At 40.1% G+C, this 15,699-nt stretch overlaps 1 protein-coding gene across 1 annotated transcript; it reads left to right on the top strand.

The window, feature by feature from the left end:
* Positions 1-4,235: 4,235 nt before the first annotated feature.
* On the top strand, positions 4,236-12,653 carry LOC128616853 (zinc finger protein 271-like). The gene is made up of 2 exons (XM_053639697.1): positions 4,236-4,670; positions 10,520-12,653. The coding sequence occupies exon 2, from the start codon at positions 10,520-10,522 to the stop codon at positions 11,960-11,962; it is 1,443 nt and encodes a 480-aa protein (XP_053495672.1). The 5' UTR covers positions 4,236-4,670; the 3' UTR covers positions 11,963-12,653.
* Positions 12,654-15,699: the final 3,046 nt, after the last annotated feature.

Here is a 15,699-nt window from a genome sequence, read left to right as displayed (position 1 = left end):
CTTTTGAACAGGATGATTGGTGTGAATTGTTATTTTGTTTAAAGTTCCTTTTCTTCCCATTTAGTACAGCCCTTCAGACACTAAATAAAATAGTTACATGTCTCCCAGAAGACAAAATACTAATAATTTACACTGATCATCCTGTTCACAAGTTTACACCCCCTGGCTCTTAATGTATGGTTACCATCGTGAGCGTCAGTGAATGTTTGCACCTGTATGTAATAGTTGTGTACGAGTCCCTCAGTTGTCCTCAGTGTGAAAAGACGGATCTCAACATCATATAGTCGCTACTGGAAAGGGCTCAAATATGCAGAAGATGCTGGGCGGCCACTGAAAATGGCTCATCACGCAGCAGTTAGTCCACAGCTGGTTAACCATTCCAGACAAGGTTAAAGGTACATGGTGTCCCAGATATGAAACTCTTTCACTCGTTTGATTCAAAGATGAGGTATGGCTTGTGTTCTCTCTGCATTTTCTTTGCTGAACTGAGCTGCTGTTTTAAAAGGTGGTATGATGAGTTTGGTCCGCCGTTCTTCCAAGATCTTCTCAATAGTGAATCCGGGACAAGCTTCAAGTCCAGAACGAGCTCTAACTCATTCCTAGACCGACTCTCTTGAAGTTTCTCCCCAGTTGTTCTTAATAATTTGGGACAAGACGGGCCTCTTTCTGAGACGCTTTTGATCTGTAGCAGCAGTGTAATCATCGTCGGTGAAGTGCCGGCTACAAACAAATATGCTACCTCTGAGGACCGTAAACGTCAGACCTTATACAAGTCAAATAGCATGCATCCACTTCTTTCTCTCATAGTCGTCGCCGGCAAATGCATGAAAACTCAAATATGGTTGTCGCTGCTAATTATTTGAGCAATGAGGGACACTACAGTGACACCACGATGTTGCTTCAGCCATTGTTCTTTTGACTGGAAATCATCTTACGCATTCGGAAACCCTGAAGCGTGAAAAAGGCCTAAGAAGATAAAGGCTGCATCTGAAATGGCGTACTAGGCGACTACACTGTAGGAGAAAAGCAGTACTCCAGAGGGGTAGTATGTCCGAATTCTCAGTAGGTGAGAAACAGCAGGTGAGAAATACCTGGATGGTGTACTGCTTCCGGCAAAATGTTGCAGTATGGAACTGATGGACACTACACGAGTCAAACATCCCATAATGCATCAGGACTGGTGCGGACAAGCTCAGAACAAAAATGGCGTAAGATAGCTCCTCGGATCGTTTTAAGTATTAAACCTCGGTTAAACGGGACTTGTTGAACAATACCCGAATAAATTATACTGAAAATATACTGATGGACATGGACTCAAGTCACTTATTTGTAATTTATTAAATTCCAATTTAATAGCATTTATGTAAACTATTCCAAATAAAGATTTTGTAAAATAAAGAGTGTAAAGTAAATTACAGGAAAATGACTGTAATATTATTATACTGTAAAAATAAGTTTCAGTAAGGATATTGAAAGGAAATTCTCTTATATCATGTACCCTTTTATATTATGAACTGCTATCAAATAAATATGATTAATGTAGTCATTTAATTACCTCTGTATTCATTTAATTACCTCTTTAAATAAGCTGATCAACTGCTATCCTTGATTATATTATTATGTATTTTCGTGTCACCCTGACACAGGACTTATTTTGTATTATGACTATGTGCTGTGTGTTTTGTCTCAATCTGTCTGACACCTGGACCAGTAGAAACCGTCCACGCACTGCTGTTATCAGTATATAAATACTCTTGGTTTGCATGAATAAAGTGGGATGTCTTTATGAGCATGCAAGAAGTCAGTGTGTTCATTTTAGACCCCCCAGGCCTGAACGCTCCACGGTAAACCACACTTTCTAAAAGTTAATAGAAGTTAATGGTAAAACAGGCTGGAAGGTATGACGGACGATCTGACAGGCATAAAGCATAATCTGAGATTCCTGAGACACATGGAAATCTAACAATTTGGTGTCAGAAGTGCGATTACTCCGGGCCAGGTGAGTGTTTTTTCTTTCCTCCCCGGTGCGGTGTAATTTCGTACCCATAATTATAATTATAAGAGAAGTGAGTGATTATCGCCGATAATCTATACTCTGGTCTGTGATCCTCTGTAACGTTATGCCCGCCTAATCTAATCTAATGTAATAATTGTATTTTATATTTGTAGAATAATTTTAATTTGCAAGACTGTCTGTGTGGTTTGCCTAAGAGAGTGTTATATTTGTATTGTAGTATTGTGTGTTAAGTATTATTGTGCGTGGTGTTTTCCAAGTTAGTTATGGGAGGGTCTCCGTCCAGCCCGGTTCTTCCGTCTCCTGGCATGACACCAAGAGACTGGATAGAGTCCGTGTTAGGCGGATTCTATACGGTTCCATATCTAGATTGTTTATACGGCTGGTCAGCTGCACGTGCGCCGCAGCTGCAAATTATTTCACTCCCTGGTTCCTTTGAGCTGCGTGTATTTGCTCAGATCAAACGAATGATTTATGACGGGGAAGGTGATCCGTCTTGGGATTATGAATATATGGCAAAATGTTATATGGGATGGCTTCCCCTACTCCCCTTAGGGAATAAACATTATAATTTGAAAGACAAACTCCCTAAAACTTTCCATGTGAATGATAAGACACCTCGCGCACCACCACGTTGAACTACAGTTCCAAGGCTAAATTCCAGCGCCGCCGCTGCTCCGATTTCAAAGCAAAAACCCACTCATGCTAAACCGCCCACACACCCAGCGCGCGCGCTGTCCTGTCGTGCTCATCTCCCGTTGACCGGTCCTGATTATCGTTTAGGCACATCATGTCATCACTGTATGAATTCTGGCCCCTGGGCTCGTAACTGTTATGCGAAAAAACGAGATCAGCTGCAAAAGAGAGGTCAAGCTGGCCGTGGTCGTGGTTCTATGGTAAGAGGAGGCCTGCAGCATTTTCCTGCAGAATCTGTCCCATGTTATCAGCCTGGTCAGTATCAGCCCGCTCCTCATATGTATGGCCACCTCCCGCTGCTGCAGGGAGGGCGAGGTCCCAATCAAACCATCAATCAGATACGTTTCCACCTCCACCTCCTTCTTATTATCACAATCGATAGAGAGCCACAGAGCTCTTGTGACCCAGTGTGCCGATCAAACTTAAACGTAGCTCCAAATCATTCTTTTAATTTTAATTTGAATTCCGTGTGTTTCCCTGTTTGGAAACTGAATGAAAGTGTTTTGAAAGCCATGATGACGTTCATCTAAACACAGCGCGCGCACGAGAGAGGGAGAGAGCGCGTGCGCGCGAGAGATCTTTTTCGGTGACTCAAAATATATAAATAAATATTTAAAGGAGCATTAATGAAATAGAAATAAAAGCATACTTCTGTAAAAGTTAAAATCGATCGGAATTTTTGATTTTATCCGTCTGGAGAGGACTTTTATGGCATCAGTCTGTGTTTTGTTTCAATCTGTCTGACACCTGGACCAGTAGAAACCCTCCACGCACTGCTGTTATCAGTGTATAAATACTCTTGGTTTGCACGAATAAAGTGGGGTGTCTTTATGAGCATGCAAGAAGTCAGTGTGTGTTCATTTTAGACCCCCCAGGCCTGAACGCTCCACGGTAAACCACACTTTCTAAAAGTTAATAGAAGTTAATGGTAAAACAGGCTGGAAGGCATGACGGACGATCTGACAGGCATAAGGCATAATCTGAGATTCCTGAGATACGTGAAATCTAACACTCATAGTGTGGTATTCCTCTGTATCATGTATACATGAAATACCTGAAATCTAACAGGTATTGTACTGTAAACCACATTTACAGGTAAGCTACTGTAAAGGGGCAATTACAGTAAGTTACTGGCAATAGTGCTACCTATAAATTAACACAAAAATACAATGAAATGTCTAACCGTGAAGATATACTGCTAGAAATTTTACAAACATTATACAGAGTACATTATCAAGGAACATAAATGTTCTGTGTATGGGTAACAGCACATGAAGGGGTGGAAGGGATAGAGCCAAAAACACTTTTAAAACAATTCAGAAATAGACATACGTATACCTGATGCATACTATATCTGATAAGTATACATGATACAGTACACGTGGACTCCCAGACACAGTGGAGCATGTATTATTACAGTACACAAATTATAATAATGAAAGGGACACGCTTATAAATCGAATCAAGATATTAGGTGTAAATGGTTTCTCACTTCAAAATTTGTTAGGGAAGTCACCAGAAGTTTATAAGGTTTTACAACAATATTTAAAAGCAACAAATCTAATATACAGAAATTAGTATATATGTGATTTTTTATTATTATTATTGTTATTTTTCTCCCTTTTTATTTTCCTCAACGTTGATACTCCACACTCCATGCCACTAGGGGGCAGAAACAAGTTTGTTTGCCAACCGCCACAAAACTGAAAGAAGAAAGGTTTCTTGATTGTGTCGGTGTTTAATTTAAACCGGTTTTGTTTTTCGGTTTTTAATTTAAACCGGTTTTGTTTTCTTGTTCATCATTTCGCGCTATCGTGTTTTTATTTGTAGTATTTTCACTTTTCCTTCTGCCGAAGTTTCATTTGATTGTAGAACGCTGTAGTTCTTTATTCTAAAGACAGCAAGCGGGGTCCATCCCCATCGGATCCGCCTCCAAATAATCCAGTGCTCTTCCTCTAAGGTAGGTTCCACACTCCCCATGGCCAACACTCAGCTTGTAGAGTTCATTAGTGTTCAGTGTGGAGGAGTTCTCGCTCTGCTGGAGAAGATTGCAGTTAGAGGAATCCAGACACTACACAGGGTTAGTTTTTTTGCTCCATGCTGAAGTCCATGGGCCAGAGCCGGAGTGTCTCATCAGGAGAATCGGGGGAATTCCCCGGGGGACGCTCAGAAATTGGGCTCATCAAATAATCCTCTTCCATTATTGCGTGACTAAGAACTCCATTTTAACTGTAATAACTGTATTTAAAGCAGCGCATCAGTTCCATCAGAGCGCTCTGAGACAAGTGACGTGAGAAAACGCCCTTTTTACTGCATAAGGAACTGATGCGCTGCTTTAAATACAAATGTAGTGTAATTACTGACTTTAGTTATTCATCAGGTGATAATGTAACACCTGTGTGTGTGTGTGTGTGTGTGTGTGTGCGCGCGCGCGCGCGTCAAACTCCGATAGGTTTCCCCAAACAGCGACAGAAGTGCGCGTGCACAAACCACTCGACCCCGAGATCGTAGACAAATAACTACAGACGCCGCATTGGCCGCTGGATCGAATGTTAACGTCGCTGCCATATTGTTCCGGGCAACAGTACCTTATATTATAGTTTATATTCTAAACTAAATTTCCCATAATCGAGATTTTCATCTATACTGCGTGAAAATCTCGATTATAGTATAAATATACACTACATATTTTCTCCAAACCGACTTTTATGAGAAGCTCCTGGTTTGGGCTGAGAGACGGATATATTGTGAATCTTACTGTAGTCAGTTGGCTAGTTAAAGTGAACTTTCCTCACTGAAGGTTTCCCAAAGAGAAACAGGTGAGGAGGCAGTGGGAAGTAGCTGTAAGAAAGGAAGGAAGGTTTTCCTCAGGTGAGTCCTCTGTGCTGTGCAGTAAACACTTCAAGCTGGAGGACTTTGACAGGACCGGTCAGACTGTCAGGATTAGAGATGGAGATAAACCACCTGTCTTCAGTTTCCACACTCATCTCCAAACAGTATGCGTATCCGTAGGCTATAATCATTTAAAAAGCTTATCAAATCATGGCTTATTATTATTATTATTATTATTATTATCATCATTATTATTATCATCATCATCCTGTAAATGTTTTACTGGATCCATAAAGGTTTATATTATAATTATCTTGCAGTCTATGCAGGACAAGTGAGTTTTCACAATTCCTTATGACAATGAATAATTTTCCAAGTCTAACTATTGAGATTGCAAGTAACTTGAGACAGAAAATTTTTGTACTCCACGCAGATCATAAACCATTGAAATCGTTTGAGAAATGTAATCATTATTGTGCTTTTTATCCAGAAAGGAAACGCAGCCCCCCCGTTTACTTCTATTTGTTTATAGGGCAGTCTTGCCCAGAGCAGTATGGCGACGATATGTCTATGGCCGAGATTCTGTGCTCGTACCACTGAGGTACTATGGAAAGCCCTGAGGCTCAAAACTACCGTTTTAACAACTTTTATCTGTATAATGTTGTATTCTTAAAGTGAAAGGTATATTTCATGCCTAGTTATAATTTGAAAAATGGGAAACAGAACTTACGTATTTTTTATGTCTTTATTAACACAAACACTTACTGTTATCTCTATCAGTAAATAATGTTATATATGTGAGTTTTCATTTTGAATATTGTAGACTAACGTAAACGTGTGCTCACTCTCATAACTCTGATTTTCATGTGACGTGACATTCTTATGGGAACACCCACACGGGGCGGCTGTGGTTCAGGTGGTAGAGCGGGTTGTCCACTAATCATAGGGTTGGAGGTTCGATTCCCGACCGCATGACTCCGCATACCAAAGTGTCCTTGGGCAAGACACTGAACCCCAAATTGCTCCTGATGGCAAGTTAGTGCCTTGCAGCTCTGCTACCATTGGTGTGTGCGTGTGTGTGTGTGCGTGTGTGTGTGTGTGTGTGTGTGTGTGTGTGTGTGTATGAGAATGGGTGAATGAGAACCAGTGTAAAGCACTTTGTAGAACTGCTAAGGTTAAAAAAGCACTATATAAGTGCAGATCATTTGCCCATGTGGAGGGCAAAACACTGCTTTCTTCCGATTCCCGCCAGTTATTTTTACCAGATTTGTTAGCCAAAATGCCAGATAGTTGTTCAGTTGGATGCACTAACAGTTTAAACTGTAGGAATGGTTTAGCTCATATTGGAAAAAAGTTTTGATTGTATTTGTCATTAGATATTGTGTTAACCAAAATATCACTGCCCTAGAACACCGACTACAGTGAACCTGAAACTAACGCTAGCTAATTAGCACCCACCATTGCTCTGACGATGAAGAATTTCTTGTCCATCACGTCCCAAATGGCAGCATTATTGACCCATCCAGATCGAAATTAGAGATAACTGCCTGTACTTTTGTACTCTTTTGTCCTGACTGCAGTGTAAGGGGATGGATTCTCCGCAAAATATATGAAACATCGCCAAAGTGGAGCTCTGGCAGGGACTTCACTGTTTTCAGTGATTGAAATACTGCGGCGGTGCTGTATATGGATCGCAAGTGCCCAAAACAGTTTGTTCAAATTGTCCTTTTTGTTTTTCTTCTTTAAATAGGTGATCAAAATATTCATAGATTGAAACAGATGGAAAATAGACAGGCCTGTGCTGCAGTTCCATAGAGTGTACAGTGTTGGCTGCCATTTTGGGACGATGTTTTGCCCTCCGGGTCTCTGTGCCAGTCACGTGACTGAAAACTATGAATACGTGGACATATTGATCATATTTCTGTTTTTCCCCTTAGTACAGTTTTGTTTTAGTTTTTTTTTGTTGTCTACTTTAGTGATATAAACTAAATCGGATAGTTTTCTGTCCCAACAAGTACACTTTCACTGCAATTTACTGTGAAAAGTTAAAAAGAAATTGAAGATTTAAAAAAATCATACAACTTTTAGCTTTTATCTTTGTCTTAACACCACCTCCATCATAGCAGGGGGAGCACATCCTGACAGCTGAGACTGGTCCTGTCAGCTACTGTTCCCCTGTGTTCACAAACCTCACAAAAGTATTATATAGAAAATTATTTAACATTGAAAAAAAATTGTGCATACTTACCTTTTAGAATATACAATTCACTTTAGTTGAAATTTTAGTAAATGCAAAACTAAGTGGCTAATATTTTGCACATTAACAGAACTTAGGGGTGTACTCACTTTTGTTGCCAGCGGTTTAGACATTAATGGTTGAGTGTTGAGTTATTTTGAGGGGACAGCAAATTTACACTGTTACACAAGCTGTACACTCACTACTTTACATTGTAGCAAAGTGTCATTTCTTCAGTGTTGTCACATGAAAAGATATCATCAAATATTTACAAAAATGTGAGGGGTGTACTCACTTTTGTGAGATACTGTATATGAAATATAATTTTCCCATGATTAAGGAAAAATAAAGAGCAATGTGGGCAAGATCCTCTCTCAATGAAAGCCAGCTCAAAAATGACATAGAAAAGCAGAAGTTAGTTTTTAAAAAATGAAAACCAAGCTAGGACAACCATAAGGGGATTGGAAACGACCTGAAACTCGGTTATAAGGGTCACTGAAAAGTATAGAAGCATTGAAATAAGCGAAGTGAAGAGATGCACATTAGCTGACATAAGGGGTTTGGAAATCATCCGAAAAAAAGTGTGCATTAGTTATAGGGCTGCACGATTATGGCCAAAATGATAATCCTGATTATTTTGATCCAATATTGAGATCTCGATTATTGATCACGATTATTAATTGATTTTAGGGACAAAATATTTTTTATTGCACTTTCACATTTAAATAAACAGGCTGCTGCCTTCACCTCCATGTTCAGTGTTTGAAGTCTGCTCCTCTTAAATATATTTAAAGCTACACGATTAGACATTTCCACTGTCATGGTTCTGGGCTGGAGTCAGTTCTCGAACCGCTCTGTGTATATTGTGTATATATCTGAATAATCTCATATAGGATGTGATTGGGGGAGTTCATTTACCCGTCAGATGCAAAGCGCTTTAGTTTAATGGTGTTCATTAGGGATGCACCGATCAGGATTTTTACACCCGATACCGATCCAGATACCAACATTTTTTTATTTAAACTTTAATCAGGAAGTCATAAACAGTTAAATGTAAGCTCTCTGCTCATGGTCACTGTTAATTGAATTAAAATAATAGCAATGAGAAATACTGTTGGTTAATTGATAGATAAACAAGCATAAAATAATTATTTTTAAATATCTTAAACAATAGAGTCCTAATTAAAAGTAGACTAACACAAAAATGATCCATATTAGGAAAAAGGCTAATAGCCTTCTATGGAAATAGTGAACCAAGCTTAATGTCAAATTGATATTAAATGCAACCCATAGTAATTAAACATCATGTAATTTCTCATTTTATTTATATTTTATGACGTTATTTTATATATATATATATATATATATATATATATATATATATATATATATATATATATATATATATATTAAATGATTTATTTATAACTGAGCACATTTTCTGTCTTTTCATTTTAGTAGTTTTATTTTTGTTTGTTTATCAGTTTTAGATCGGTTCCCCAGTACAGTGTCCATGTCTGCTGATAATATTGTGTTTGGGGGATTAAATCAAACCATGGAAACTGAAGTTGACTTTTCTAGTGATATCTTAACCGTGAGTTTAAATGAAGTGAATTAGAGTTAGTGAAGGGGAGCAGCAGTGTACTGTATATTTACAGACTGAACAGTTATTATATTGATTATGATTGGTGAGGAATTATTTAATAAAGAATTTTGAATTAAACCCACCTTGTTGCGTTAGCATTATCATTAATTACTCCGCCCGACACCGATGTTGCTACACGAGCAGGTCACAGTTACAGGTGTGGGTTATTTTGTGTGATGGCGGTTGTGAGATCGGGAAGTTGAAGCAGATGATGTACAGTGTTACTTGTCATCATAATGGCTTCTCTGCAGTATTTCCACACTTGTTCGGTTGACTGAGATGAAAAGCAGTGTGAAAGTAACTGTTGCGCGGTGTAGATGCATTTTGGACTTCCTGTAGTTTTTATTCCGATGGTATTATACAACTCTGAACCGGGCACTCGCACCGGTGTGAATAAATATTTATTCACAGTCGCACAAAGTATTTTTCAGTCACAAATGCGAGTGAAATGGTCTCACTGTAGAGCCCTGAGTTTATCTGCAAAGTGTTTTCCCGTTCGGCGTGATGAGGTTTAATGTCCCCGACAATCTTTGTAGTGCCATTTAGCAACATGTTAATGTCATGATTTCCCCTCGCACAAGTGCTTGAGCTCGCAGCGAAACTGGCAGCTTGAGTGCTTAAATGCTCTCATTTCCGGGTTTTGGCATTACAAAATGACGTCATCCCTGCGCCGCTCTATGGTGATTGGCTGTAAGTTTAGGAAGCGCTTGAATTGATCTGCAGTGGAGTTTTCTATGAGCGGAGGACGAACTTTAAACATCAATAACGCAGTCGATCATGTTCATTTTTATTTGTACTTATCCTATATTTTGGGTAGAATTTTATTTATATTTTGCTTCTAGGAGATGATGCACTTTAAGGACCGGTCTAATTTGATGTAAAGATTTTTACATTATCAGGAATGTAGCACAACATGGAGGTGAAGGCAGCGGTCTGTTTATTTAAATGTGAAAGTGCAGTAAAAATATGTTGTCCATAAAATCAATCAATAATCGTGATGAATAATCGAGATCTCAATATTGATCAAAATAATCTGGATTATCATTTTGGCTATAATCGTGCAGCCCTAATCTTGAATAAATTTTGTGTTTTACAGATGTATTACTGCTCCCAGTGTGGAAAGAGTTTTACTCATCGGAGTCCTCTCCAACGACACGAGCGCATTCACACAGGAGAAAAGCCGCATCACTGCACCCAGTGTGGGAAGAGTTTTACTCGTCGGAGTCATCTCCAACGACACGAGCGCATTCACACAGGAGAGAAGCCGTATCACTGCACCCAGTGTGGGAAGAGTTTTAGTGATCAGAGTCATCTCCAAATACACAAACGCATTCACACAGGAGAGAAGCCGTATCACTGCACCCAGTGTGGGAAGAGTTTTACTCGTCGGAGTCATCTCCAAATACACGAACGCATTCACACAGGAGAGAAGCCGTATCACTGCACCCAGTGTGGGAAGAGTTTTAGTGGTCAGAGTCATCTCCAAATACACAAGCGCATTCACACAGGAGAGAAGCCATATCACTGCACCCATTGTGAAAAGCGTTTTACTCGTCAGAGTGATCTCCAAATACACAAGCGCATTCACACAGGAGAGAAGCCGTATTACTGCTCGCAGTGTGAGAAGACTTTTACTCGTCAGAGTCATCTCCAAATACACGAACGCATTCACACAGGAGAGAAGCCGTATCATTGTGAACAGTGTGAGAAGAGTTTTACTTGTAAGAGTTATCTCCAAATACACAAGCGCATTCACGCAGGAGAGAAGCCGTATTACTGCTCGCAGTGTGAGAAGACTTTTACTCGTCAGAGTCATCTCCAAACACACGAACGCATTCACACAGGAGAGAAGCCGTATCATTGTGAACAGTGTGAGAAGAGTTTTACTTGTCAGACTCATCTCCAACAACACGAGAGCATCCACACAGGAGAGAAGCCATATCGCTGTGGACAGTGTGGGAAGAGTTTTACTAGTCAGGGTGCTCTCCGACAGCATGAGAGCATTCACACAGGAGAGAAACCATATCATTGTGGACAGTGTAGGAAGAGTTTTACTAGTCAGGGTGGTCTCCGACGGCATGAGAGCATTCACACAGGAGAGAAACCGTATCATTGTGGACAGTGTGGGAGTAGTTTTTCTCGTCAGAGTACTCTCAAAATACATGAGCACACTCACACAGGAGAGAAGCCGTATCACTGTGGACAGTGTGAGAAGAGTTTTACTAGTCAGAGTACTCTCAATATACACGAGCGTATTCACACAGGACAGAAGCCGTATTGCTGTGGACAGTGTGAGAAGAGTTTTACTAGTCAGGGTGCTCTCCGACAGCATGAGAGCATTCACACAGGAGAGAAACCGTATCATTGTGGACAGTGTGGGAAAAGTTTCACCCGTCAGAGTGGTCTCCGACAACACGAGCGCATCCACACAGGACAGAAGCCGTATCACTGTGGACAGTGTGGGCGGAGCTATGCTCATTCAAGTTCATTAAGGAAACACAAGTGCTCGAACATAAAGCTGTCAGATCTTGATGTGTGAATTTGTCAAATTAAGATACATGGTTTATAATTTTCATTTTTTAAAGAGAGGTAAAGAGATTCAGGCATAAAACTATAGTATATTATTTGTCATGGACTGTAGTATTCTGTTGCTTGGGACATTACTTACTCTCTGGGTTTTAGCAGAATTCATGATTTTATGTTGTTTTCCCCGAAACGCTACAATATCAAGCATGGAATACACATTTAACCAGTGGGAATGCCCACTTTAATCAACCAATCCAGACCTCTGAGTGAGACACATGACTGACATCTCCCTCTAACGTAAGACTTTTCATTTGAACTGATTTGTAAATGCGAGCTCGAATTTGTTTTATAAAATGTCATGTGTGTACTATCGAACTGGACATCTTCCCAAGCCAACAGAAGATGGTTGTGTTTACAGGCAATTTGAAGAGATAATTCTTGTCCAAGTTGCTCCATCTTTGCAGCATCCATTTAACTATAGCTAACTCCACTGTATGGGGATGCCTGACCACCACACTGATATATGCCTTTTGAACATCCTAGAATAGAACGGTATCCAGTCCATGGTCCCTTGAGCCCAGTGTTTGATATAGTTTTCAGATTTACTGCAACCCTGACCAGGATACACACTTACACAATAAGATCAATGAATGGATTTTTGTTGTATATATGTTTCTTTAAGAAATAAGAAAATGTTTGTATGACCTGCAAGTCTTCGAATTTTTACTGCAGGATCACTGTCACAACCGTGCATATACAGTGAATGGAGCATTGTGAGAGTCCATTACCAGGGGTCTGGGTTTGATGACTCCTTCACCTTAGTAAATCACTTGTTTAATAAATCAGCAAGTTTATACTTTCCTTATTAATCAACAAAAATTCTTCTTGATGCAAATCATAAATGGGTTTTCTCATAGTTGTGTAATTTCTTTTCAAAATTTAAAATATTATATTTATAAATCTTTAGATGCTTTGCTTGGACACTCGCAGATAAACATATGCATATTAATCATCCTTCATGTTTCTCCAACTTGAATAAAGCTTACCTGTGTGATATTTTGTGCTCTTTTTCATAGAAGATCAGGTTGCCTTTCATCAGCTGCTGAAAAGCCAGTTGGCCCAAGTTTGAGGAGCAGTTCTTTATCACGCGCCATCTTCTTTGAGTACTATTCTCTTATGATGTTTGTCTAAATGATCAGGAAGTGTGTGTACATTTGAGTCAGAGTCTTGGGGATCTCTCCACTCTCTGCTTCAACCAACATTCTCTATAGAACAGTGGCTGAAATCCAGCAGAAGACTGGGATGTGGTACATGATGTAGAGGCTTCTTAATGACTTCAGGTGTGTGATGATGTTATTGTCCAGACTCTGATCACTGATCCACTTCCTGAAGTACTCCTCCTTATCTGGGTCATTGAACCCTTGTACGTCTGTGACTCGATCGACACACTCAGAGGGGATTTGATCAGGTGCTGTTGTTTGGGAGGTGATCCAGATGAGAGCAGGGGGAAGCAGATTACCTAAGCAGAACGACGTCCTCAGTGAATCTTGGCGTAGTGGCTTCCACAGCAGTGTGGGGAAGCAAAACAGAGCTTTTAATGGTAATGGTAAATGGCGCACTTATATAGCGCTTATATAGTCTCATTCACCCATTCACACACACACTCACACACCAATGGTAGCAGCCGTAGTGACAACGGTCATACTCGTCGTCAAATGGGTCTCTAACTGTAACCACTTCTACACGGCACTGATTCGGGCAGGAGCTAAGAAGGGTTTGTAGAACTGGTGGGAGACGGTCTAGCGCCGTGCGCCCAGGGGCCTCAAAATCGATTGGCAGCTGGAGGACCGGAGGCCGGCTGGAGGCCGCAGAACCCCTCTATGTCTGCTCTGAGCCGGACCCATGTAGATGTATCTAGCCATCGATCCCCTTAGCCTCTTGTTCTTTTCTCTGTGCCGTTGTACTCACTATGCTTATTTTGTTTCAGAACTCAACTACTTTGATTATATGCCTTAACTTTGCATCAATTACCCCTAAATACTGATTGGTAGTGCTAATTGCGTTAGTACAAGTGAACATTATGAGTAACTACTTGCTTAGATCTACTGTCCCTATCTTTTTCAACTGGACCTGTTAGCCCTCAGTTTTGTATTTGTCAGGACCACACAGTGTGTTGCTTTTTCCCAAAAGTCAAACTTCGCACTCAGGGGTGGGCGAAAAAACCTCTCTTGGAGGAAAAATTCCCACCCTGCCAGCACCATGTGCTCGACTACGGAGCCCCCCTAGTGCCAGGTTTATAAAAAAAAAAAAAAAAAAAAAAAAAAAAACCATGTGCAATCCGTTCCCTCGGTTTTGGAAACCGCGCGCACCGTGTTAAAGTTGGGTTTATATTGGACATTCGCTGTACATTCCAGCTTCTCTCTTCTATTTCTCAAGAAATAAACACACAAAAAAGACATAATGTGTATTGAGTGGACATAGAACCAATACAACTGAATATATTTTTACATTTTTTCCCATTAAAGCGGAAACAGGCTTTGAGAAGCGCAGGTCACCAGTGCAGTCAGTAAGGGACCGTCTAAAAAGTGCATGACCTGGGCAACTGTATAAGATTCTACTAAGTTTATAGTCGTCTACTTAACAGGATATCTAACTTATTGCAGTGTTAGCATAAAGTATGGATAAATAATGTTTTATAGCATATATATATTATTAATGATATACCTTTATATTACACATATAAACTTATTGTGCCATATAAAAATCTTATACACTTGCCCAAGTCATGCACTTTTTAGATGCACTTTTTCAAATAAGGTAAGTGAAATTCATTTAAAGATTTTACATGAAACACATTCAACTAATATTTTACTCTCCAGGTTGATGGACATGGGGAAAGAATGCTGTTTCTGTAATAGTATTGAAGAATGTCCATGCCATTTGTTTTTTGAATGTCAAAGTGTACAGACATTTTGGAAAGACTGTAAAAATAAATAAATAAATATAAAAAAAATATTATCATTATCTTTAGAATTGTCTGTTCTGTTCTGAGAGGACAGAAAAGAGAAGGGAGGGGAAATAGATAAGATGCAAGTCTGGGAAGTGGAATGTTATCATCTCTGACCTTGAAATCTGCCTTGTTGACAGCAGATTGGCAGTTCCAATGTCCGATTGAGAATGAGAGGGAACCTGCAGAGGCCACATTCAGAGAGCGTAGATTGTCCAAGTTGCGTCCGTTTCTGGGAGTATGCCGCAGTCTGCGCCTGTGGCAAATAATAGGGATAAACTGATGACACATGTTAGTGTGTGTAAACAGGTAACGGCAAGAGGAATAAAGGGAGAAAAAAGTATACTTAGCAGCACGTGCGGTGTCTTGTCGGTATCCTTGCTCGGTGGACTCGCGCAGGTAGACTCGCAGGTCTTTACACGAGCTCGGTCTTCACACGACAAGGGCTGACACTTCCACCTCAGCGTTTCTTAATTATTAAATACTGCTGTGCTTCAGCTGAGCACGCCTCTTTAATTAGCAAAACAAAGAGTAGTCGCGTGAACTAGCGACTCCCGACCGAAACGAATATGAATACCGGAATTAGCTTTAATCTAGCAACGTGTACACAGCTCGTAGCAATAAGGAAGCACAGTTACAGCTTCTATCTGACAATCAGTGCTAAAACTAGTTTCAACCCAGTCGGCCCACTCCCTCCCTTAATACCTGGTGAATGCCCCCGTGGCCACCAGACTGGCTCTCCC

This window comes from Ictalurus furcatus, chromosome 13 (assembly GCF_023375685.1).
Source record: "Ictalurus furcatus strain D&B chromosome 13, Billie_1.0, whole genome shotgun sequence".
NCBI lineage: Eukaryota > Metazoa > Chordata > Actinopteri > Siluriformes > Ictaluridae > Ictalurus > Ictalurus furcatus.
The sequence above is the reverse complement of the archived record's forward strand: the minus strand, read 5'-3'. Positions and strand labels throughout refer to the sequence as shown.

Bases quoted from the DNA above. Each gene is read 5' to 3' on its own strand.
- LOC128616853 (XM_053639697.1), top strand. From the start codon at position 10,520: ATGTATTACTGCTCCCAGTGTGGAAAGAGTTTTACTCATCGGAGTCCT.